The 26,210-nt window shown below is 44.5% G+C and overlaps 1 protein-coding gene across 1 annotated transcript in view; it reads left to right on the forward strand.

Moving 5' to 3' along the window:
• The window catches only part of L2HGDH (L-2-hydroxyglutarate dehydrogenase), a 28,192-nt gene extending 2,274 nt beyond the window's left edge, over positions 1–25,918 (forward strand). The window contains exons 3-9 of the mRNA XM_075699717.1: positions 313–464; positions 3,041–3,172; positions 5,384–5,581; positions 9,646–9,807; positions 17,938–18,095; positions 21,784–21,915; positions 24,366–25,918. Of these exons, the coding sequence (XP_075555832.1) occupies positions 313–464; positions 3,041–3,172; positions 5,384–5,581; positions 9,646–9,807; positions 17,938–18,095; positions 21,784–21,915; positions 24,366–24,561 (1,130 nt within the window). The 3' untranslated portion in view covers positions 24,562–25,918. The remainder of the gene's footprint in view (positions 1–312; positions 465–3,040; positions 3,173–5,383; positions 5,582–9,645; positions 9,808–17,937; positions 18,096–21,783; positions 21,916–24,365) is intronic.
• The last annotated feature ends 292 nt before the right edge of the window (positions 25,919–26,210 follow it).

Below are 26,210 nucleotides of genomic sequence, written 5' to 3' on the forward strand. Positions count from 1 at the left end.
CACCTTCGCAAGTGAAAGGCTATGCACGGTTAGGGAGGTACCTCCAAACATTCATCACCTTGTGGGGGAATGCAAAGAACTTGAGACATTCTGAGAAATCTGCTGGCCCAAGGCGGTGACATTGTTGTTTGAATACTGGGCCCAACTACGGATTAACGTCAAAGAGAAATGTAACCAGCTATGGAGCTTCATGTATGAAGCGTCCATGGTGAGCCATACTTAGCTTTCTTACCCACTTTCCCAAGTAGGCCTAGCGCAATCATTTAAACGTGTATATTATTTTCGCCCTTTTCTTTTGTTCGCATGGTACAGCGGCTCACCAGAGTGGCCACAACAGTGGAGTCATCCATGCTGGCATTTATTACGCTCCCGGATCGCTGAAAGCCAAGCTGTGTGTGCGAGGACTGGAGCTGGCCTATAAGTATTTCGACGAGCACAATGTACCCTACAAGAAATGTGGAAAAGTGAGAAACAAGAAACTTTGTTCATAGTCATGTAATCACTTGGCACAGTTTAACATCAAAACAGTTAACTTCCGGAGGCTGGCACACTATCTTTGCCTGTCTCCTTTTGCTGTGAAAGTTTAGCGAAAATGGCTGTTCTTTCTTTAATGCTGCATGCACACCACTGAGAAATCATTTGGGATAGACTAAGGAAGGAGTTTACGATAAGGAAGTTTACGATAGGTAGCGAGGCACTGGAAGTGGTAAGGGAATACATCTACTTAGGACAGGTAGTAACCGCGGATCCGGATCATGAGACTGAAATAATCGGAAGAATAAGAATGGGCTGGGGTGCGTTTGGCAGGCATTCTCAGGTCATGTACAGCAGTTTGCCATTATCCCTCAAGAGAAAAGTGTATAACCAGCTGTGTCTTACTACTACTCACGTATGGGGCAGAAACCTGGAGGCTTACGAAAAGGGTTCTACTTAAATTGAGGACGACGCAATGAGCTATGGAAAGAAGAATGATGGGTGTAACATTAAGGAATAAGAAAAGAGCAGATAGGGTGAGGGAGCAAACGCGAGTTAATGACATCTTAGTTGAAATCAAGAAAAATAAATGGGCATGGAGAGGACATGTAATGAGGAGGGAAGATAACCGATGGTCATTAAGGGTTACGAACTGGATTCCAAGGGAAGAGTAGCAGGGGGCAGCAGAAAGTTAGGTGGGCAGATGAGATTAAGAAGTTTGCAGGGACGACATGGCCACAATTAGTACATGACCGGGGTAGTTGGAAAAGTATGGGAGAGGCCTTTGCCCTGCAGTGGGCGTAACCAAGCTGATGATGATGATGATGATGATGATGATGATGATGATGATGATGAAAGAAGCAGTTCCTCCAATGTAGCTGTGCCTCAGAAATGGTGGCATGTACCCGCAGAATAGGTTGGTCCCACTTTGGAACTATACCTTCGTCTCCCCAACTCCGTGCAGTGCAGTGAAAGCTGTCTGTCGTCTTAGCCAAGTAGAAGAAGCACTCCTCCATTTTCTGCCACTTAAGCACAATGCCGAATGAATGGAAAAGCTTCATGGAGGAATTAGTAGTGCACTGTGGGCAAGCCTTCCTCCTTTCACTTGACACAAATGACAGGCGGCAGTGGAAGACAATGAAAACAAGCGCGTATTTACAATTGGAGTCATTCACACTGTTCACTTTCCTGCAAAGATGTGCCAACTTGCCCAGCTAGCACTTTTAGCTTTTGCCGCACTGCATGGGGTTGCTGAGGTGGACTATAGTTTAGTTTTGCCTGTCGTCTGAAACTATTTGCCAACGAATTCCTCACTTTTAGCAAGAAGAGTTAAGAGACCCGAGGGGCTTGACTCTTTCGTTAGCTGCAACTGCGTGAAAAAAAATTTACAGATCCGATGCATATGCTTGAGTCTAGGTGAAGCAAAGCTCAAATAAAGTGGCTAATTTAATGATTCACAACCAATGGCAACGCGTACAATTTCGTGATGACAGGTGTGTGCACAGAAAAGTACAACACATATCAAACAACGTTTGGGGATTCTCTACCTCCTGTGTTCACAGCAGGACAGGCCCTTTCTCGAGGACTGATCAAGAATGGCGCATCCTCGGTGGCGCATACCTAATGGCTAAATTGAATTAAGTAAAGTAAATTAAAGTGTTTGTGAAATATAATTAGTTAATCAATCAACTGATTGGTGTGCTTTGGATATATCTGTGAGCTGGCTTTATATCTTCATGTTTTATGTAGAACTTGTACATGGTGGGACATGCCCATGCTGGAGGCCGAGAACCCGTTGGTACACACTGAGTGGCTAAGTCGCAGAAAATAAAGTAAACCAAAGGATACGTTGTATATAATGCACCTTTCCATTAACAGATTGATGTGCCTTAGAGACGCCTGTGAGCCGACAATATATGAGCAAGTTTTATGTAGGAAGTTTTTTTTTATATGCACAACAGAGCTGCACAGGCGGGGTCAGCATACAAGGTTTTGTATGAGGCACTTTCCTGAGTGCCGTAACATAGCCATTGCATATATTTCCACAAATATAGTCTTTGAGACAACAAAGCCTGTGAAACCAGAGAAAGCATAGTGAAATTTAATTATGTTTATAAGAGAAATGTGTAAATAGTATGGAAAAAGGATATCGAAAGTGGATGAAAAAGCAACTTGCAACATGTGGGAGCCAGACCTACATCTTCCACATCATGCACGCGGTGCATTACCAATTCAGCTGCCGCAAAGACTATTCGAGCGTTTACTTTCTTGCACATATGTTATGCATACTAGATCAGCACCACTCTCGAACAAGGCGGCAGATGTTGAACATTCCTCTTTTAACCACAGGCATCGCATCGTGCCTGTCACCCTTCTTGATTATTCTAACATGCCTGTCATTTATAGTTTGACTTTGCCTCAGCAATGCTATTGGCCTCTTTAAGCTTCGTCACTCGGAGCAGGCTTCTTAACGTTGGTCACAAAATGAATGCAATAAATTAGCTTTGGTGGCAGCTTTGCACGTGAATTCACCTGACATGCACAAGTGAAAATTTTTTCTTTGCAGCTTATTGTGGCTGTCGACCCAGCAGAAGTTCCACGATTGGATGCTTTGGAAGAGAGAGGCATCAAGAATGGTGTGAAGGACTTGAAGAGACTGGATTCCCGAGAAATTAAAAGCGTGGAGCCAAACTGCACGGTGCGTTCACACACAGCAAGTCACTTGCGGGTTAAAGCCCGACTTTGTGTGCATTTATTGCACGGGTGTCGTTACGAATCCTCTTAAACGACCTTTGCTGTATTGGTTTGAGCATGTTCATGTCTTAGCTACGAATGGACCTACAACATATGGTAAATGCCAGTGATAGAGATAAGGTTATAAGTGAACAACTTACGTTTCAGCAGAGCACAGCCTTCTCCCGCAGCCCAATAATTGGGGCTGCAGTAATTAATACTAACCTTTATATAATTAACACTTAAAAAAAACAGAGGCATTCATTTGGGAGCACTGCATTACATGTGGACACGAATGAATAAATCTACAGCAGTTCCAGCCTGAGCTTAGCAAATGACAAAAGCCTATATTTAGGATTGTGTTTGTGCATACCTTTTGATCATAGAGTTTCCTACAATAATTATCAGAGGAAACTATGGCACTGCGATCCTTCTGCCACCATGGGAATGATGGTTAGTACATGGATTCGTCTTATCTTTGTGCTTGTAGCTTCATACTTTCTTATGGCTTCGTTTATTGTGCTTTATTTGCCTTCATTGGCTGAATAAAGCGATCTACTTCTTAAATGCAGAAGGCAGTAAGACTGTGTGAACATGCATAATCATTGCTAATTGCAGTGATTCTACTTATCCGCGCGTTTGAGACGTAATGGTTTGAGTATCGGGCTTCTGTGCTAGACGTCTTGTGTTTGAATCCTGCCGTCAGACAATTTTAACAATGCCTATTTAATTATTTATAGCACAGCACTTTCTTGAAAATGGTCAGCTTGTGAATCTGAGGTTTATGCAAATTCATGTAATAACCATCGTCCCCATGTTGGCTAAACCGCCCTGCTTGCAGCTCCCGTATACACTAGCGCCACAGTTCCCTCTAGTAATTGTATACAACTCCATGCTTTTATCGTTGTTTGAAAATCCAGCCCGTACACATGCAAAAATGTATATCTGAGACAATGCATGACACGTAATTGTACTTGGCTGAGGTTGTTGCCTGGATAGCATTTACCTTCATCTTTGAACAAAGCTAGGACATCAAATACATACACCACCAATAGCAGCAGCAAAGAAAAACGTCACCATTGTGAGCCAGGTTCGTAATTTACTTAGAACGACAGAAAGCTGAGCTAGTTAGTAAGGATTCATTGTGCAAAAAAGAGGTGAGGTATGCAGACAGGACGCAAGAGTAGAGAAGTGGACAACACGAATGCCGACTATCAACTAAAGGGAGCACTGAGGTGAAAAAAAGAAGAAAGAAGACACAAAACTCATCTGCACAAGCTCTGATATGGTATCACCAGGTGTCAGCCGGGTACATGTGCTGGTCTACGTGAGAGATAACTGTGAAGGCACTTAATCTCTTCCTTATGTAAAGTAATCGAAGGCTGACTCACGCACGCACTTCCACCATTATAGATATGCCACGCCTCTACCATAAGACGCGTATCTTCATTTTTGTGCCTGTACAATATCGCGCATTCATCTAACTCTAGCGTGCAGTTACAGTCTCTCCCTACATTGCCAAGATTGTAACTGCACGCCAGAGTTAGATGAATGCGCGATATGGTACAGGCATAAGAATGAAGGTACGCGTCTTATGGTAGAGGCATGGCACATCTATAATGGTGGAAGTGCGTGCGTGAGTCAGCCTTAAAATACTTTACATAAAGAAGATATTAAGTGCCTTAACAGTTATCTCTCATGTAGACCAGCACATGTACCCGACTGACACGTAGTGATACCATTCCAGAGCTTGCGTAGATGAGTTTTGTGTCTTCTTTCTTCTTTTTTTTCGCCTCAGTGCTCCCTTCAGTTGATAGTCGGCGTTCGTGTTGTCCACTTCTCTTCTCTTGTATCCTGTCTGCACACCTCACCTATTTTTTTGCATAATGAATCGTAATTTACATTCCACTTTCCCGACTTGGACAGTCAACTAACACATGGAGGTATGTGTTGCGTCCTTCGTGACGGGGCTGATAGCTAGTAAGTAATGTTAATCCACACAAGTGCCACTAACAGCGCTGCCACCATGAGGCCAATAAATGCCAACAGCATTTGGCAGGCACAATAGCGATATACTCTTTGGGGCCCCGTTTCTGAATAAGCACTGTTTCACGACCCATGCTGCAGGGTTTGCTGCTACTTGATCAAGTTTCTGTTGTCACTTCTGTGCATGCAGGGCTTGCAGGCACTGTGGTCCCCACACACGGGTATCGTTGACTGGGGAGAGGTGACGCAATCATACGGTCGTGACTTCATCAGCCAAGGTGGAGATGTCCTGCTGAATTTCCCTGTCCGCGCAATAGAGACCGTGGCCGAGAGCCAGTCCACAGCAGGGGGCCTCACACACCCTGTAAGGGTGGTCAGCGACAAAAAGGTACAGCAGAAAAAAAAGCAATGTAGGGCAAAATATGGGAAGTTCCTCGCATTCGGAAGGCAATTTGCTGGGTGCCAACCATTACACACTTAAAGAACAATTTCCCAGCGAACCAATCACCCAGATATTATCAAAGGCATAGATTAATGACTCTCGAATGGTATGCCATGTGTACAGTGTTGTCATTGTTGTGCCTGCTTACGATTGTCATAGTTTCAGTACCTGAATCACACTAAGTTGCATGCATTCATATTTAATGTCCTTTCTTTCTTTTTCTTTCTTTTTTGATACCTAAGTCTGCACTGATACAAATTGTTCAAACAAGAAAGTATGCACAGCAAACCTTTGGAAATCTTGTGGGAATGTACTGTCTATGGTTGTGGGAGTGATTCTCACATGATCTTCATTGTTCACACCATCTTATACCCTGTGGTGAACAGCTATTGTAGCCTGACACTTTAAACCGTGCAACTTCCTGTAATCTAGGAATTATACATTGAAAGTTGGTGGGTAATACTCTAAACCTAAGATAGCCATTTCCTTGAACCAGCTTACTACCTGTTGCATGCCAACGTGTAAATACATTAGGTGTGCTTTCAGCCATTTGTCTGTCTGCATCTTTTATTAGCAGTGCAAGTCTTATGACAAGCTGTATTAGCTGTAGCCTAGTTTTACCTTGCTTGTTTGTCGCCTTTTTTGTCTTTGTTGCCAGTTACATTAGAGCTTTACCTTGTTGGTACGTTGTAATAATTTTAAAGAATACGAGGTTACCGTATACGTGGACTGCCATAGCAGTGTTGGTGGCGACATTTTTTTATGCTTTGTCCATCTGCAATGCTCTACAAGCGTCTTTGCATTACATGGGTGTTCTCATCCAAGGAAAATTGAAAAAAGGACTGCATGTTGATGATTACATGGCTGTCAACACGTTACACCAGCAGCTACGTAGAACATGGTTGGTTACTGCTATAATAGCTCCGTGTCTTCTCTGGTTAAACTGCAGCACAGTACAGCACCATCAACATTTATGTCTCACGCTTATGTCTGCGGTAACCTGACATCCTGTGAATGGTAAAACATACACAAACCGAAACCCTCTATTGAGCCTCAGTGGTCATCATTACCTGCTCTTTCTGCTGGACATAAATATGGTGCCTCTGCAGTCGTCAACACCAGTACCTCAGTTTTCAACTGGGCTTGATAGAGTAAAGAATTGAACTGTAGCATGTAGCTACAGTTAGCATGTACACTTTGAAAGGGCATTACCTACTCTGCACTTCATGACACCTGCGTCAGGCTTTGCTGCTTCCCATCAATAGCACAGCACACAAGTTGGAAGTCACTCGTCCTTTGTGACTTGGCAGGCTTCTGTAAGGCTACTCGTGGTTTCTGGCATGTGTGTATCTCTGCCCTTAACTGGTATTATGATACTTAAGCATCAGTCCCAAACCTTCAGTCATCAATTGCTCAAGACCCACATCCCAAGCAGAGCCTCTCGGTGCCTTTCTGATCACTTAGTGGAGCAGCACTGTGCGATGCTCACTACTTTGCTTCACATCGACCATAAGGACACTTAACCGTGTTGGTCCATCTTCATGCCCTTTCATTAGTTCACAAAAGATCAAGGTGTGCCACTCCTGTTTGTGCATCAGCTACCACAGACTATATGTCACTCTGCACTGGCCAAAAGGGCCTTTTGCAGGACCTGTACAGTAAAACCCATTAATATGTACCTGCCTAAAGTAATTCTGGTTTAACTATAGCCACGATGAATCCCCCACCCTGTCATCATTGAGCCTAATGTATTGGCTGACCACATAAGCTGTACTCACTTTACGCATGCCACACAGTTAGTGAGTAGTATTTATTTCATTATTCAGCGTGTAAAAGTACGGCATCTGCAAAATGTCATGCACGTGAACCACAGCAAAATTGGGGCGCACGTCCCAGGCTACAGTCGCCACTGATAGTGACATCGAAACATGATAGCTATGACGTGTTTCCTGCTCCCATAGCTTCTAGCGCTTCCATGTTGTTGTCTTGGATGACGACGTGGATGATGGCCCTTCCATATCCGACACGGTTAATGCGTTGCCCGTCACGAGGGCGTCCGCAGAGAAGTGGGGCCCAATGGAGAAACTGGCTTGTGGTGTTGCCAAGTTTTAGGATGCCATCGGCGCTGCGAGGCTGCCTTGGCAGCAAGTGAAAATCATAGATTTTTTTGCAGCTTGCTCACAAAGAAAATTGTGTGCGAGTGTGTTTGAGTTTGTGCGAGTATGTCCAGTAAGTCTATAGCCGCTCACCTGCCATCACGTAGTGTATACCTGACCCACGTTCTGCGCCAACTACGTATTAACAAGGTTTTACTGTATCTGTTACTTGATCATGGTGTCAGCAGAAATGAGAGATTCACTTCGCAAACTTCATTATTAGCCTATCTCAAAAACTTAGCTGTTGTTGCTTGACAAAAAAGAAAGGCTGCGAAAAGACAATATGTTGTGTGACACCCACACTTTTCGCAGCCCTAAAACAAATGGATACTTCTCCTTCTCGCTGTCTTAGAACATATCCCTTTAACCACTTCTGCTGTTGAGACAACTCATTTCACAACGTGTTCATTCACTGGGTGTCAATTTTATTGAATACATATCCTGGCACACTTCTCTTGGCAGCATGATGTATAGTCCTATAGCTCTTGAACAGCACTATAAAGAAGTTGAACGCTCAAATAAGGCACTTTTTATTGCTTCAGAGCCTGTTGCCTTATGGGCAAAAACTGTGGACCTAGCATACATTGTCTTTTTCTAAAGTAATGGAGTATTCTAACCGAGTGGTCTCTGGCAAATGTTAATGTTACTGCTACCACTTTCCCTCGACTGTGCATGCATGAGCAACCTTGTAAATGCAGTAAATGGCAAGCAATGACTTAATAGCAATGCTATGCTAAGATACTCTATTATTAGAGGTCAAAAAAGCAATAATTGAGGTTGTGAAAAACAGCACATTTACAGTAATAGTTGCATTATTAGGTGCGAACCATTATAGACCTTAACTTGCTAGCTAACTAAGCACACTACAAAGTGTATACAAGGTTGCTTAAGACGATAGTCTGTGACGATCCATTTGTAAAGTGATACTTTCTTATAAAGCTATGCGAAACACTGGTCAGTAGATCTGATGAGTTTGTATAAGCATGTAAATCCTTATCCATAGCTTTCTTTCTATAGTGCACAAATGTGTGTTGTAATATGCTTTGCAAAACTAACAAATTTGGTTTGAGTTGAAGCATCACTGTTTAGGGTTGTTACAATCGGCCAGCGGGGGTAGTGACATTGTAACCTCTCCCCTCTCGCTGCGACGAATCGCTTCGTGAAGGCAACAATATGCCCCCGTCAGGAAGACTTGCAGCGCCACCAAGGCGAGACATGTTTGGCAGACAAAGCATTGTTACCTAGTTTGCTGTCGCCTTCATGGACCAATTGGAGCAAGAAAACTCCTGGAAAAGTGTGTTCAACGACGTTCTCCCACGGACTCCGGTAATCGTCAAGGTCTTTTGACAGATGCGGCAGCCAACTGCGGAGTCAGCTCAGGAACCAAGACTTGCCAGCTTGAGTCAAGCATGACAACCCTTGTCTACGAGTCCCCACTCCTTTCAGTGTGTTCAGTGAAACAAAAGTGCAGGAGTGAGTATGTGAACCCTCACCCTCAAAGGCGGGTCCTTCGACGATTTTAGATGCTCCAGTTGGACGAAGGTTGGATGGCAGTTTTCCCTGGCCTAGGTATCTAGGGAAGACAGAGGGAATTTAAGCAGATGGTTTCGACTCGTTGGTGTGCTACATTTTCAGTCATGCTAGACTGATGAAATGTAACATTCTCCACCCTTCATGTAGATATTGTAAATAAATCCCATACTCCTCGTTCTCGATAAGAACAAGTTCCTCCTTTCAGCAACATTCTTAGCGTGGATGGGTCAGATGATGGCATGAGCCAGTCCCTACCACTTTTGACATGCCCGACCCCAACTCTTACAGCATAAAAACATTTATGGTGTTCTGCAATTACAGGCAGTCCACTGTCGCTACGTTGTTACCTGTGGTGGCCTCTACTCGGACAAATTGGCGGCACTTTCGGGCTGCAATCCAGAGCCGAAGATAGTTCCATTTCGTGGGGAGTACCTTGTTCTCAATCCAGAGAAAGCAGATTTGGTGCGAGGAAACATCTACCCAGTGAGTATTTCTTCATTTCTGTTTATGCCTCTTTGAACGTTGTACTTGCAGCCAGCAGTGTGGTGCTGGCATTGTGGGGGCATGGTTTTAGCTTTGCTTTAAATAATTTCAGAATGCACTCCTTCACGAATTTGCCATTCAAAGCAGCACCCCGAACATCGCCAAGAGTGCCTTCATAGACTTTACGCTGGTTTGAGATTCTGGCTTCCACTTCGGTTGCGGAGAGGCCAGGAAACGCTCATCCATCGATTACGGCTCGGTGTGGCGTACGCTTACCGATACTTTTACAAGATTGGACAAGAACAGGACCCTGACTGTAGCGTCTGTCACATTCCCGAGACAACAGCTCACATACTTTGCGTGTGCCCTCAATATGCGGCCCAGCGAAAGACACCTAAATGTAGTATTGACTGCTTGGACTCCCACCCCTTAAGAAGAAAGTATTTTTGGCATGTTGAGAAGAGTTGACCATGACCACTTCTCCTTACCCCAGTGAGGAGTAGCAGGCTATAGGCACGCTTTCCAGGCTGACCTCTCCTCCTTTCTCTTCATTAATATCCACTCCTCCTCCTCCTCCTGCACTAGTCATACGCACACATCAAAGCAAAGACATTATGGCTACCATATTTTGACATCACTATAAGTGGTGGCTGCAATCCATAAAAAGTCAGTGCCCTGCAACTTTACTATCCATGGCCTGCACACACGACATTTTACTGATTCCGCGCTGGTACACAAAAGGTAAATACTACTTATTAACCATGTGGCATGTGATAAGCAACAACGGCTGAAGCAGTCAGCCAATAAGGTTAAATGGCAACAGAATGGGGGATTCATCGCGACTGTATTTAAACCGGAATTGCATACTAAGCGGATACATATTAATAAGGTTTTACTGTATTGGCTGGCTTCCTGTGTCAGCTCCATAATAAGAAGTTGGAGTGCATTTGGTGAGACATATGCAGTGCCCACCACAAAGCCATCTGCATTATACACAGCACATGCATCGGTAAACTTAATTCAGGGCAACACCATGTTCGCCCCTCATGCTAAAACTTGTCTTCTCAGAAATGGCAGTCATAGAGGCACAACCTTTACGCCTGTCTGTAGCATTCTAGCATCTCTACAAACAGACTTGCTGATAGAGAAAAGTCATATTTTGCCTGACGTTAAGAGTTTGCTTTCAGTTCGAGTGGCTGCCACAAATTTAGCCTTTTACATGGCTTATCCTTTTGGCAGATTAGGGCTGCCCTAAAGCAAGGAGAAGCCCAGCTGGTTCACATTTGGCACCCATAATTTTCTACTCACCGGAAATGACCCTCCAATATGTGGTAGGTGCGGGGAGAGGCTGACCGTCCTCCACATCGTCCTGGAGTGTCGGGAAGCCGAATCTGAGAGAAAAAAGACATTTTTCCTTAGCATACCGGCAGCACATTCCTCTTCATCTTGTAATGTTTCTCGGTCCAGAACCGCTTTTTAATACAAACACAGTGCTAGGTTTCCTAAGAGATGTGGTCTTACATGTTATTAGTCCCATACATTCATAGCGCTTCCTCACTTCAGAAGATGCCGCTGTGATAGTTGTACTGTATAGCACATGCCTTCAGGCCCTTCTGTTTCAAGGGCTCTGGTGAGGCAGTTGTGCTTTAGCTAATTTTTGCATCTTACATGTTCTGCATATCATATCAATCTTCTGCAATGCAGTGTAAGGCTCATAGTACTCGTCATTAGTCATCGCCATAATCTTATTGCACATAAAATTTTACGCATTTTAGAGTGACTATTTTTTAGGCCCCTTTACAGCCACGTCACATCAAGTTCAGAGAACTCATCATTCCACCGCGAAATCACTAACACTGTCATGGCGCTCTTTGGCCATACCTGGCCCTTGCACCACTAAACAACACACATTCATTCAAACCCAGCTGGTTCATAGTTTTGTCTGTGGCAGACCACTTGGGCTGTTACAGCCACCTCAGGAGGTCCATATAGGTTGTCAATAGTTTTTGTCGGAATGTACTTTATTCTAAGCGAAGCTTTCTTCACCTCTTCCACTTATGTTGCAGATGCTTGCTGCCGTCAGCTGCTGTCTTGTCATTATACTACATCTATGGCCACTTTTAGTGTACCATGGGGTATGTGCCCGAATAAGACAACTTGGGTCACTGTGTATGCGCAGCTGGGCATATCCCACTGGGGTAGGGCCCGGACAGACAAGTAGAACAAGAAGCAAGAAGGGAATAGAGAGAAGTCACCATCAAGAGCAGCCTCATGTGTAAAAAGAAGTGAAGTGAACAGAATGGGATAGAGCGTGCATTAAGTGAGCAGCACTTAGCTATGGACAAGTCAAGAAGGCAAAGTAAACACATTTCAGTAAACATCAAGAAATTTTCGCTTATAACTTTTTGCCACATGTGTGTGCAAGATCTGTAGCTTTTTCTTCTTTGGGAAAGAAGGGGTGACAACTCAATGCCACATGCTTTGTAGCTCGACTTTCTACACATGCTTTGCGTTCTGAGTACACATGGGCATGTTTCACTCGCTAAACTGCAGGGAAGGGAGTCCAAAGGCCAGGTGCTGGCATGGGGTCATCTGTCGTGAAAGTGCATACATGAGATGTCTTGATGGGAGTGCTTGATGGAAAATCATCTGCCAGGTTAAAACGTTATTGAAAGATTGGGTCACTGACCAAGTCAAAACAAGTAACTTGCGACGTTACATCGAACTCAAAATGCCTGAAGCTTTCTGTTTTGATTTGACCAGTGATGCACAATCTTTGCTTTAAAAGGTGCAAGCATGAGGACATGGTGTTGTGACTTCGGGGTGGAGGATGAGAGACGGACTCTTTCCGCAAATGAAGAAGAAACGAAGAACTTTATACACTACTTACAGATAGTGGATGATAGCGTACATGTAGCTGTAAGAGCGCATCAGACCGACTGGGCGGCTGGAGGCAACTCTCTCCGTTCACACTGGGCCGGTTCTCCCTTAAGTCCCCTTTGGCAACTCCTCGTCGGCAGGAACCAGTTGGGGCAGGTGCTGACGTCACTCGCGTCGATTCTTGATTCGTCGCAGAGATGGCTGGGTGGTTCTTAAAGTCCCCCTTGTCGAATTCTTGCTTCGTTGCGGAGACATGGGAGCTCTCGTCGCCTGGATGATATGCACATGGTGCACATAGTATGGCAGCTCCCGTCGCCTCGTTGATAGGCACGTGGAATGCCACAGCAGCACCCCCACTGCCAGATAATACATCCAGAAGTCGGGCTGTTCGACGCGGCTCGACTTATGTGATGTGCTGATTGAGTGACGTCCTTGATGGGGTTAAGGAAATGGCTTTGCCACCCTTTTATCCGCTGGTCTTTCTTTTGCTTGGACCGGAGAAAGCTCACGGAGTGACCGAAAATCAACGCCAACCACTTCGGTGAAAGTGAGCACTCTCCCAGTGCTCTCCGCAACGCCAGACCAAACTCGATGAAAACAAACGCTCTAACCCCCTCTGTGCTCTCAACAGCACCCCCCCCCATTACGGTTATTGTACTAAACACGAAACATGCACCCGATAAAGAGCCCTGGATACAGACCTCTACAAATATTGCGCTCAAAGAAGACACATTCAAAGAGAATAAACAGTTAAAGAATAGATTGCAAAGCAATTCCTAATAGTCATTCAGGCAGGCAAGACACAGCCAAGGCGATCGAAGAAAGTTTATACTTTGCCCTGTCTCGCTTCGAGTGAAATTCTGTCACTTGTCGTTAGATTTACCAACTTGCTGACATGCGTTGCATGATTGAGCAATTGTTTCAACCTCTTTCCAGCATCCTGGCCAATAAAAATTTTGCGCTAGCCTAGCCTTTATCTTCTTGATACCGGAGTGACATGCCCAAGCATTCCCATGCGCTAACTCTAAAACCTGTGGTCGGTACTTTTCTGGCACTAGTTGGTTGTACGTCTGACCCTTGGAATCCTGATACTTCCGGTACTTGAGACATGACCTAGTGTAGAATTAGATGTTCTTTCAGGCCACTCCTTCATTCACACTAGCCTGCAGCACAGTTAGCGAAGCGTCACTTTTCTGTGTCGCGATAAGCACCTCTAGGTCAACCCTACTAAGCTGCTCCCAGCAAAAGGATGCGGGACTAAGCAGTGAACCTCCCTCTTCAGCCTTAGGCACCCAATTTTTCCGAGTCTCGAAAGGCTCGTCACCCACTGTCACTGATCCGGTAATTGATCCATCACCAGTCTGAGTCCTCTGCTTTTCATCAGCCGTATCTCCCGGCCTAGGCTTCCGCCATGAGGATGTTACATTGTCAATTTCCTCGTTTGAAGATGAGCTTTCACATTTCTGTGAAGGGCGCATGACCGCGATCGCATTAATGCCATGCAAGCGAGACTGGTAGAGAACAACTGGCCCTCCTTTTTTAAAGCTGCTCCGATTTGTTCAAAAAAAGACATGAAAAGTGTTCGGGTAAACTTGGACTCCCGGCTGCCTCTGTTTGCAACCTTCCAAATGCACCCTCGAGGGTTACCTTGGCAACTGGCAAGCACGCGCACTCTGCTCTTCTGTTACTTGTCTGATCCAGGTGCATTCCCCTGTATAGTCCCGGGAGAAACACAGGACGGGTGAGTAACATCCATTGTGGCGGTAGAATCGCGAAGTGCCCTGCACATTTTCCCATTTACCACAACATCCTGCATATATAGCTCTAGCAGCCTCAGATTTTCTTCTGAATGGCTAATGCTGGCGAACACAATTTGCTCCTTGCAATTTCAGGAAATATGGTCTTCCTTGTTGCAACGGAAGCAGACAATTGGTCTCCGGGCCTCGAACGCGTGCTCTACATCTGCCTTAGCCTTAGCGGCCCCAGCCGACTTGGCTGTCTCTGCTAGCCCTTCTCTCGCCACCTCAGCCTTAGTCAGTACTCCTTTGCTGAACTCGTCGCTCGTAGATGATTTCTTATTCGGCAAAATTGGGTTCCGAGGGGAAAACCGGTTTACAGAATAGTCCTTCTTCTCTAACCTATCTTCCTGAATAGGTTTTTCTTGGAAGTTACGGCGCGTGTAATATTCCTCTGCGAGCGGCGCTGCCTTCTCTAGGTCTACCTCTGGGAGCTTCTCCTGCAGCCAAAGTCTAACTTCTTCTGGAAGAACTCGGTAAAACTGCTCCAGTGCTATGCATTCAAGCACATTGTCATGGTTGCCATACACTTCTGCACTTTGAGCCACTCTTTTAAGTTAGGCTTTAACTCGTACGTGAACTCAGTGTGCGACTCGCTGCCCCTTTTTGCCTGTCTAAACCGCTGTCAAAATGCCTCGGCAGAGAGGCGGTATTTGCGAAGAAGCGCGGCTTTTACCTTTCCATAGTTCTCGTAGTCTTCTTAGGCAAGCGTGCGAGAACTTCCGCGGCCTCTCCTGGAACAACTGGAAGAAGTTTTTGAAACCAAAGGCTTTCGTCCAGCCCTATCTTTTCACATCTGCGTTCGAAATTCACGAGAAACAGTGTGATATCACTGCCTATCCTCTGTGGTGGCATCAGGTCCTGTATTCTCAGTTTAGGTGTATCGTCTCGACTGGAAAGGGGACTTGAACACACCGAGCATATTCGACTTTGCTCTATTTCCAGTTATTTGAATTTAAGAGCATGATCTCGCTCTTCGCGCCTTTTCCTCTTCTCTGCCTCCTCGCGCCTTTTCTGCTCCTCTTTGCGCATTTTTTTCTCGCTTCTTCTCTCAAGAATTTCTCCCCAAACCTCTTCCATTTCCTCCTCAGTTACCTCTTGTACCCTCATAACGTCCAGAATGGCTTTCTTTCGCCTTGCCGCGGCAACCGAAATGCCCATCTCCTGACAAACATCAAGAAGGTCCTGTATCCTGAGTTTCTCCATCGGGATCTGATGGCTCGTCTCCGGTTTTGCCTCTAAATTAGCTTTGCTTCCGAAGCCGGAGATCTATGCAAAGCCTGAAGCGAACTAAGACAACACCACTACAACCCTTTCAGAATACTTGAGCAATTGTCCCCTGCATTTATGTGTGTGACAGAGGTCTGGCGATGCGAAAGGCAAATGCCGGGCACTCACCCCTCCGAAGTGGCTGATGCCGGTCGACCTCGTGGCTGCCATTCAGCGGTGTAGCGGGCATTATCTGGCTTCGAATCCTACAGCTTGCCATCCACTGTTGTGACTTCGGGGTGCACGACGAGAGATGGACTCTTTCCGCAGACGAAGAAGAAACGAAACACTTTATACAATATTTACAGATAGTGGACGTTAGCGTACATGTAGCTGTAAGAGCGCGTCAGACCGACTGGGTGGCTGGAGGCGACTCTCTCCCGGTTCTCCCTTAAGTTCCCTTTGGCAACTCCTCGTCGGCAGGAACCAGTTGGGGCAAGTGCTGACGTCACTCGCGTCGATTCTTGATTCGCGGCGGAGATGGCTGGGTGCTTCTTGAAGTCCCTCTCGTCGAATTCTTGATTTGTTGCAGAGAAGTGGGAGCTCCCATCGCCTCGATGGTATGCACGTGGTGCACCTAGTATGGCAGCTCCCGTCACCTCGATGATAGGCACGTAGTATGGCACAACAATGGGCAGCTTGGAATTCTTTCACTGAGCAAGGAGTGTCCAAGGGTCATGTGTGGTGTCTCTCACTTTAAAGATTTACCTTAAAATTCAGGTCCACAAGCAATAAAACCACTACTGTACAGAGATAAAATAATAATAAAACCACTACTGTACACTACTGTACAGTGTCTGAATGTAGAGTTTGAACGTTTTAGTTCAAATGCAATCTCTTCGAATGCATAAGTTATAGCATATTTTGCTGGTCATTTCAAAGCGCTCTAGACTGCTCTCGCAAGCAGCATTGCCTTCAACCGTTGAAAGAGAGCACTGGCCTTGCATTCAGCTGGTTTTTTCTTTATTTATTTATTGCTTTCTGCCTGCGTCGAGTGCTCTCAGGCGCTCCAAGCCCTGTCGTTGCAACCATCATCGAGATTAAGAGCTCCTCCCACCATGTCATCACAACACAGTGTTGCCACTGTTGACAACGGTCTACCATAACCTATGCCACTGCATGCAGGCGTCTCTATGAACGCTTGTCCCGCCGGCGGGTTCACCACTTTTTTTTTTCAGCAGTGCTGGGAGCTTTGGCTGAGCAGAATCGGGATGTTTGCTGTAGTCGCGCCGTTTGGCCTCTGCCATTTCCTCCTCCGAGAGCGAGTGACACATTCAGCTTGAGTGCTTGTCCTCTGCCTCTGAGCTCGAGGAAGACCGGACCTGCTGACTCTGATTTCAAGGTTGAAGGCAACCAGTCAAAGATACCATCAGTGTATTGCAGCACACTGCATTTTTCGTTATGTTCTGAATCAGTTGGCTTAAATTTCTATAAGGTTTTCATATTGGCCTATCGTTTTAGTGTATGATATGCTCGTATTTATACTTCGCTAAATCTCAACTAACTTTGAGATAGGGAATCATATACTTTAAAGGGGCGCTGAACCACCCCTCAGGCTTGGTGAAATGACATAGTGCGCGGGTATGATACGCTGTTGTGAACACCTCAGCCAAGTTCTGCTGTCGTACGCGGTCTGTGAAGCTCGCAAGCGGAGCGCGAAGTCACCTTTTTCTCAAACACTCTTGTTTCAAAAACCCCATGCTCCTCGCTCTTTTCTGTGTGCTCTATTTTGTCATAATGCACACTCCAATACGCCACTGCTATTGGCTGCTGCGCTCGGCTACACCGCGGCCGCCGCTAGGTGCCGCTACGAGTCCAATGGCTAAGCGCAATGCGGCTCTCTGAAGACAGCCGCGTTTGGCTTATGTTTAGCGGGGCATAGGCACCAAATTGGAAATTTGAACTGCGCGCCACGGTGACGTCTCCGCCATAGCCTTCGCAGTGCAAGGCATTGGAGGAGGAAAGGGAGCACAGCTGGAGGCCGTGTTTGATTGCCGATAACTCCGCTTGTGCTGAATGCATTGAAGTACTTTTTGCAGCAAAGTGGTTCTGAAATAGCCTATCTTCACTTCATATGTCTTTCTCCACTTCAATAAAAAGTGGTTCAGGGCCCCTTTAAACGGCATATTTTTGTAAAACTTGACTTGTGTATAACTTAATTCAATTCAGTTAATTTCCTTTCCAGGTTCCAGATCCCCGTTTTCCTTTCCTTGGTGTACACTACACACCCAGGATGGATGGCAGCGTCCTTCTGGGGCCAAATGCTGTGCTCGCTTTTCGGAGGGAGGGCTACGGCTACTTTGACATCCACATACCAGAGCTTGTGGATGCACTGACCTTCAGGTTAGCGCCAGACACATCATTTAGTTACCAATTTGTAAACAAATCACATTGACATTAAAGACGTACCTGCTGCTTAAAGGACACAAGAACAGGTGTGAGATGAAGCTTCTAGGCAGACACAAGAATCAGACCATGCATGAGTTAATGGAAGCGTACTAAAGAAAGAAAAGCTCTGCTTGTATAAGTGGTACATCACTTCTATTATATCTGTGAGGGACAAGATTTTTTTTTACCAATGGTTGTCTCAAGAGTTGGCACAATGTTGGAAATGCATGAAAATACATGAAGAATATAATTTTTTTTTTCACAAAAGGATTCTTGTTCTCAAACTTCGAGTGATTAGTTTGCAGAAGTTGTGAAATCAAGCTTCCACAATTTCTTCTAAATCACAGCCAGTCGAAATGGCATCATCACTAAAGCAAATAGGAGAAACCTTTTTTGTTTAGATATATATCATTTTTAGCAGGTTGTAAATGCAGAAATGCCTTTTTAACTGTTTCATAATACTAATACTTTAAACTAGAAAGCTTGTTCTATGAAAATAACTTAAACTACAAAATTTGTTCTGTGAGCTCTTATCATCACAGCCTGTGCTTTGGACTTCACGATGGCACTGCTCAAAAGGCCTTTCAGAGCAAGTACTTGGTAGTATGGGGAAAACCAAGGAAACAAATAGTGTGATTGAGCTGACAGATCTACACAGATGGAAACTGTGATGAATTAGAAGAGTTGCAGAATACCTCGGGAATCCCTGCACTATCCGAGTCCTCACGTAAGAATATACTTGCGGCATAGTTATTTGCTTAGTTATGTCACTTTAAGCCAACGTTTCAACAAGGGGCCTTGTCCTCGTCAGGGGAGCAACCATTTCTTTTGCAGCATTTTCATTGTGGTAGCAATTATATGAATGCTCCAGATGAATTGCCGCCATTGGCATTGCCATAATGCTCTGTATGAAGTCCAGGTGTGACCACATCACAGCTGTGCAGTTTAATCTCTAGGTGCGAGGGAAAGCATGCGATGGTGAACTGAGAAGGATGGTGACTTGGTGCAATGGCGTCTTCTTACGCGCTCAAGGCAGGAAGGCAGGGAGGGTACATGTTGACTTTTTGCATGTGTAGGTGGGGATGAGGAGCAAAGTAATGTACACTCTCGCTTCTACTTTGGCCATGGCTGCACATGGCATGGCTAAGCACGGCTCCGCAAATTCTATCTAGGAGGTAATCTGCGGTGAGATAAAAGGCTAACCTACCTGATATAACTGATGGCTTCGTGTGCACTGTGTTCTCACGTACCTAGTTCACATGGAGGCAACAGAGTAATTCGAATCATTTTTCTTCCTGTCAAGTCTGGATTACTTTCGTAAGGAAGAAAAATTATGCATCACCAACTGGCAACGCAACATGTTTTGTAAAGTCTTCATTCGAGGAGAGTAATTCACTCACCACTGCTGCCACTCCATCACACCAGTGTTCTGACAGCGAGTGTCCGGGGTCATCAAGTGAGATCTGTTTGTATTTGCCTGTGTGCATGTGACACCGTGCTTGTTAATTAAGTTAGTAAGCAGATATTTACAGCAGTTTTGCAGCTGATAAAACTACTAACCTTACTGCATATAGCTGTCTATGGGTACCAAGAGAAGGGAAACGCAGTCGAGGACGGCAGAAGACGGTGGAGCGATGAAATTAGGAAATTCACGGGCGCTAGTTGGAATCGGTTGGTGCAGGACAGGGGCAATTGGAGATCGCAGGGAGAGGCCTTCGTCCTGCAGTGGATATAAAACAGGCTGATGATGATGACGATGACGATGGTGGTGGGGAATTTGCTATTGCAATCAATGCTTCACCTTTTTGTCAAAACTGTGACTTTCTATGTGCGCATAGCTTGCTTGCCTCCACCCTCAATGGAGAAGAAGAAGGAGAGTAAGCTGGGACATGGTGTGGTGGAGCCAATGTAAAAAAAACAATTTGAATAGTAATACTAATACCAGTAATTTTTTTAAAGAGAGGTAGTAGACGGGCTGGAAACCGCAGGGGGAGGAACAAAGGGAAGTTTGGAGTTATGAGAGTAAAGGTGAACAAAGGTGAACAAGTGTGATCTGGTTTTCTATGCACTGGATTGGCCGTACATACCCACATCCATAAACTATTTCTTGGTTCCAACTGTTATCTCCACTCAAATTCAGTACCCCCGTTGTTCGCCTCAAAACTCCAAGCTTCCCTTTGTCCCACCCAGAGGTTTATCATGGGAGGCAGGCATGCTTGTAATCAAAGCCAGAGCTGGTTATGCTATGACAGACGAGATCATCACTTTATGGAAGTGGTGACAGCAACACAATGACACAAACCACCTACAATAACAGCTCCAAGTGAAAGGTTATACATGCGCAATAGGGGTAACTTGAAGTGTGTATAACCTTGTGTGGGTCTAAGGACATTTCTGAGCAAACTCCGACCCAGTACAGTAGCATCCTTTGTGGAGTGGGTCTTGTCAGATAAACATTACTAATTACTACTATTATGATCTGTGCAGAGGCATTTTCCACCTCAACGTCTTACACCAAGGTTATCCTTGTTTTTAAAGTCACTTGAATGCACTATTTCTTGGAAATTGTATACTAATCCTAGTCAGAATGCTTGCTTGGAATGAATTTTAGCCATAACCGCAGCAGAAACGAAAATGAGTTATCAGTCACTTTTGTCCACATTTAAAACAAAATAAATTTTATTATTGGTCTCCCACCGAACTCATACAATTTGTAATGGAACTTAGGCCACCACTGACATGCAGTTGAATTAGTAAGGAAAATTTGAATGAAAGAGTGCTGTGTTAGCCTGTTTCTCATGTGCATACTTATTTTCCTGCTATTAATGCTTTGCAGCAAAATGTTTGGCCATTATGCATATGCTGTGTTGCCTTCATCTTTAATGCCTTGGCTCCTGCTGCCTTTTTTGCCCTGCTTTTCTAGACTACTAGGGCTACTTACTGCTCCGATGGAGATGGGGGCTGGCAGATGTAGTTTTTGAATTCACCTGATTGAGCTACATTGGTTCAGAAATCAAGTAATCCCGAGCTTGCTAAGTTTTCATTTTACCAGAACTCTTGTTTTCCTTGAACATGGCAAATTTGTGTTGCAGTCGTCATTTTTTGGTGTTTTCACTTCAGTGATCTGTATATGACCATCTTTGGCATTCCGTATACTACTTTGCGACACTTGATGTTTATTTTTATTTTGCGTGAAGGCTTGCACATAAAATGCACTTCGTGAAATTTGAAAGTGTTCTTTGCCCCCCCCCCTTAAAATGCTAGAATGCCTTGAGGGTATTATAAATAAATAAATTTATGTTGTATGCCACGTCTCTATGAAGCATTCAAGTTGCATAAGTCAGCCTCATTGATCATCATGCACCATTCTCCTAGTGTTTTTTCAAGACAAGATTCAAAAGAAACTAAAAAGACATCACTAAATGTATTACCTGACTTATGTACGAATGAAACACCTTTTTTAACCCTTAACTTTATAAAAAATATGGTTGACCCTTGGCTGTGTAAACATGGTGCTTGCCTGTGAGCTCGTTTAGTTTAGCTTGAAATTGTCTTACCTGTTTCTTACTTTTCGTTGTAATCTGATGGCCAGGCATATAATAATCAAGTTAACCAGTTTTTTTTTTTCCCCTTCTTCCAAAAGGGGTTTTCAAAAGCTGGCCGTTCGCAACATCTCCTATGGCTGGCAGGAGTTCTATCGGGGTGTGTACATCAGGGCTCAGGTGAAGCAGCTGCAAAAGTACATCCCACAACTCCAGTACTCAGACGTCTCACGGTAAGTTATTTTTCAATTGCTGCTAGTCTGCAGATGTCGGTGGAATGAAGTTCTTCAAAAACCATGCATTTAGAAGATTACACCTTACACGTAATCACTGCAACTTCAGTGCACTGGATTCTTACACGAGAAGTAATACAAATAAATCTTTATGAAGTACTGTGTGCTCTGACTAGGTACTGCCAAGGCTTGGGCGAGATTGATGAAGCCTTCTTTTCCCCCTTCATCACTTCCCCTCCCTTTATTTTGATGTGCAAACGAAACCACTTATAATCATTTGCAGGATGCCGGAGGAAAACTGTCATGATACACTAGTTCAATCAAATTTTGTTAATGCTACCTTGATTGTCTCTCTATTTTACTCGACAGTGTTTGTACATTTTGTGGTGTGCACATATTTTTCTATGGAGAAAAGTGCTCAATATCTTGAATTTAATAAATCAGACATCTAACAACTCATACCGGAGGACAGATTACGAGTGCTAATGCCTGTGCTAAAGTTGTGTCCTATGCTAAGGTTGCCGACAGGTATATTTTCTGTCTGTCTTGTGGTGCCAGTGCCAATAATGCTCCTAGAATGACGTGCTGTGTGGCTGGGGAGGCTAAGGAAAGCTTCTACTTGGAATTGGAATGAAATTGGAGCAAGAAATATCAAAGGCGTGAATGTGGTCCAAGATTCTGAGACGTAGGCATTTGCATGTGGGAGATCTGGAACCAGGATTTAAATCTGTAGAGCTATAGGCATATGCATTTGTAAGCGCACATCTTTTTCCAGGCATTAGCCTGAACATCACAGGAAAATTCAGAACTGTCTGCAAAGTTTATTGAAGACTACACTAGGTTACAAGTGAAATGAGAGCTGGAATTTTGCTGTCAGCAGTGTTCTTGTGCATGAAGGCAGTGGTGGCCACCTTCGTACACAGGAACACGCACACGATTTGCTCCAGCTAGGCAGCCCCTGTGCACTCGCTGAACAAGCATGCTGCCGCCGCGTCTTTTCTTTGCCCTCCATTCCTTGTTCGTTCATTCGCTCCCCATCTCCTCCTCCTCCTCCTCTGCATCGCCCTCATCACTCTCCCATCAGCTGGCACACCTCATTGAAAAGTGTGCTCACCACATCGCTTGTCTGTGGGATTTTCCGCCAACCACATCATAACCAGTATTTTGTCTTTCGTGGCTGCACTATAAGTGGCATGCGTATGCACTGAGTTCTGTGGAGAGATAAACAGGAGTCATAAAAGATCGCAGTATATCCAGCCCTGTACTACAGTTAAACCTTGATATAATGAAGTCGTTAAAATAGGCAATTTGCTTTGAAATTTCGTTGTATTGAAATTCGACCTTCTATGCAGATAAATGCAATCACAGACAGATTCTTCTTACACAGAAGGGGCCGCAAAGCTTTCCAAATTGGGCATGTGGACAAAGCAAATTTGAATGAGAAAAAAAAATCATTTTGTTGAACTTGAGAGTCGGCGACAAAAGACACAGTTTCATGCTGTGTCTATGTTATCTTCACATCGACGGTACAAAGTGAAGCCAGCCTCGCTTTTGTGTTCGCTCCATCTCCGCAGCCGATAGTGTCGAAAAGTGCGAGCAGCGGGGAGCAAATGCTTCATCTGTCTCTCACTTCGACGCATCTCCGAAACTCGACATTACGCAACCTCCATTGCTAAATGCCCCGGAAGACAGCGCGCATGATCCCACGCCCCTGTCAGCATGCCCACTCTTTGGGCACGTGACAGGTTACCTCTAAAAGGTTACATACACCGGCTGCGTATGCACTCGGCCGCGCTGGCAGCAATGCAATCATGCCCACATTAGAAAAAGAGGCGCATGCCAGCCTGGTCCCTATTCCTCCACCATCACCCCCTCTTGACCGCATTACCGTTAGTTTTTCCCTTGCTCGCACGGGAAGCCAGCACTCATCAAGCTACCATCCTACTCTGCTCATTCTCACATGCTTTCACTGGCACCTAAAGCATAAAGCGTGCAAGGCTTAATAGGATCTTATTGCACTTCTACGGAACATGATGCTGCTGTGATCCGGCGGTTACTCGTGGTTGCTAAATTTGAGAGCTACATTTGCAAGCAGCCGCTTGTAATTCAACCATTTGACCATCTGCAAAAGTTTCTATTTATTGTCTCAGTATTCCTTCACGGTGGCAGTGAAATCTCGTTACATCAAAATCGTGCATAGGCACACTTCGTTATATTGAGGTTCTGTATACATGGTGTTCTATGGACAAAGACTTATCAAATGTTAAATAATTCATTATACCGACAATTTCGTTATATTTAAGTTCATTATATCAAGGTGTAACTGTGTTATTATAATTTAGTGTTAAAAGCACTAAGTGAAGTGTGCATACTCATTTTCTGTTAGAAGTCATCAAGGAGATGACGTCTGGCGTTCTTTACAAACACTCAGCAATTATTTGTTCTTTCAGGGGCCTCTCTGGTGTGAGAGCTCAAGCCTTGGATCGTGATGGAAATCTAGTGGACGACTTTGTTTTTGACAGTGGCGAAGGCGAACTAGCCAAACGCACGTTGCATGTTCGGAACGCCCCTTCCCCAGCAGCCACATCATCTCTTGCTATTGCTGAAGTGGTTGCTGACAAAGTGCAAGAAACATTCCAACTGTGATAAGATGGTAGAATTCACTGTCGCCGATTCTGTTGCAGTCTGTGACATGGCAGCTCATTTTCTGTCTACTGAACACTTAAAGGGGCCTTGAAATACTTTTTGAACTAGTAAAAAATCTTTGCCAGTCTGTTAATGAGGCTCCTGTGAACATGTGAGCCAAATATTATCGCACTGCATGCAGCAGGGAATTTACTATCTCGTGTGAAAAGAAGTCAAAGGTTGCTTGCTCTTGCATGCACATTGTTGTTATCGAAAGCATTTGGCGGACCAACACTATTGGCCGATTTTGTGATCGCAAGAGCATTGTTAGTAATACATAATTGCTAATTTTGAGTTGAAGAATGAAAAATAGATATGTCTGCGATCTCAAAAAGACAGAAAAATAATTTAATCTTTGCACTGCGCGTGGCCTCCCAGATGGCAACGGCTTGCCGTGTAGCCTAATCTACCACGGTTGCCACGGGGTGTCGCGATGAGCCCTTTTGCCATCGTGACACTCAACTTTTGACTGGGGCTTTGCCTTCTTGGCTTTTCTGCTGTGTAGTTTCCAGCATGCTAGTGGAGATGAAAAGAGAGAGAAAGTCGGGTATCGGTGCAATAACTCCACTAATAGTTAAAGGATGTGAAAAATTTTTCTGGCATGAGGTTCATGTAATGACATACTTTAATAGTGAAGCCATTCTATGATTAGTTAAAGTGTTTCAGGGCCCCCTTAAAGGGACGCTAAAGAGAGAACACTGGATCTCTTTAGGCTGATAAAGTATTCTTTCAAACGTCTATTTCCAATACTTTCGTGGTAAGAGGCTGGTAACTAGGAGAGATAATGAAGGCCATAACTCCATTTTCCAAATTTCCCGCCGCAAACCCAACGCCATTAAGTCAGTGTGACAGCACAGAATATATCTTCTTGTATTTGGGTCATTGTTTAGTGCAGTAAAATAGTTAAGAACTTGCTAAGTTCAGTCCGTGGCTTTGTTAGAGTACCATGTAGTCCACGATTAACAGTAAAATGTTAACTGGGCCTAAGCAGGTGCCATCAAAATCCATGCTGTCACAGTGAGTTGCTGTTGGAATTTCAAGGTGGCATTGCCACTCATCTTTCATTTCTGTCTTTTCTGGCTTATTATTCCTCCTGTCAAACTAAGGGTCTTGTCTTCTTCCCCTCCGTTGTAGAATGGTACTGTACGAATACAGCTGAAATTATTTTTCTCTTTAGTGTCGTTTTAATGTAGGAAGTGGTTGTGAAGAACAAATATTGTTGACTAATCATTTCAGGGACAATAAATACCCCCAGTCGTTTTCTAGTCGTAATGTTCTACCTGTATTTTTGAAAATAAAGCACTGCTTTTGCTGCTAACAGTCATCGTCTTATAGTAGCAGCAGTTTTTTCTCAATTATTGAAAATAAAGCACTGTTTTTGCTGCTTGTCCAAAGAACAAGTTCTCCTAACTGAGTGTGAATCTTTATTACAGCTTACAAGAAAAGTTGTCATCTAGCATGTCAGCATGTCAGCATGTGGTGTTTGTCAGGACTTCAGCTCACAAATTCATACCATTATTTGTGGCTCGGTCCTCATAGACAGTTTGGTGGCTACCAGTGCCCCAGCCGATATAATAAATCAGTGGGAAGGAAGAAAAAGAAATAAGGAA

Source organism: Dermacentor variabilis, chromosome 7 (assembly GCF_050947875.1).
Source record: "Dermacentor variabilis isolate Ectoservices chromosome 7, ASM5094787v1, whole genome shotgun sequence".
Lineage (NCBI taxonomy): Eukaryota > Metazoa > Arthropoda > Arachnida > Ixodida > Ixodidae > Dermacentor > Dermacentor variabilis.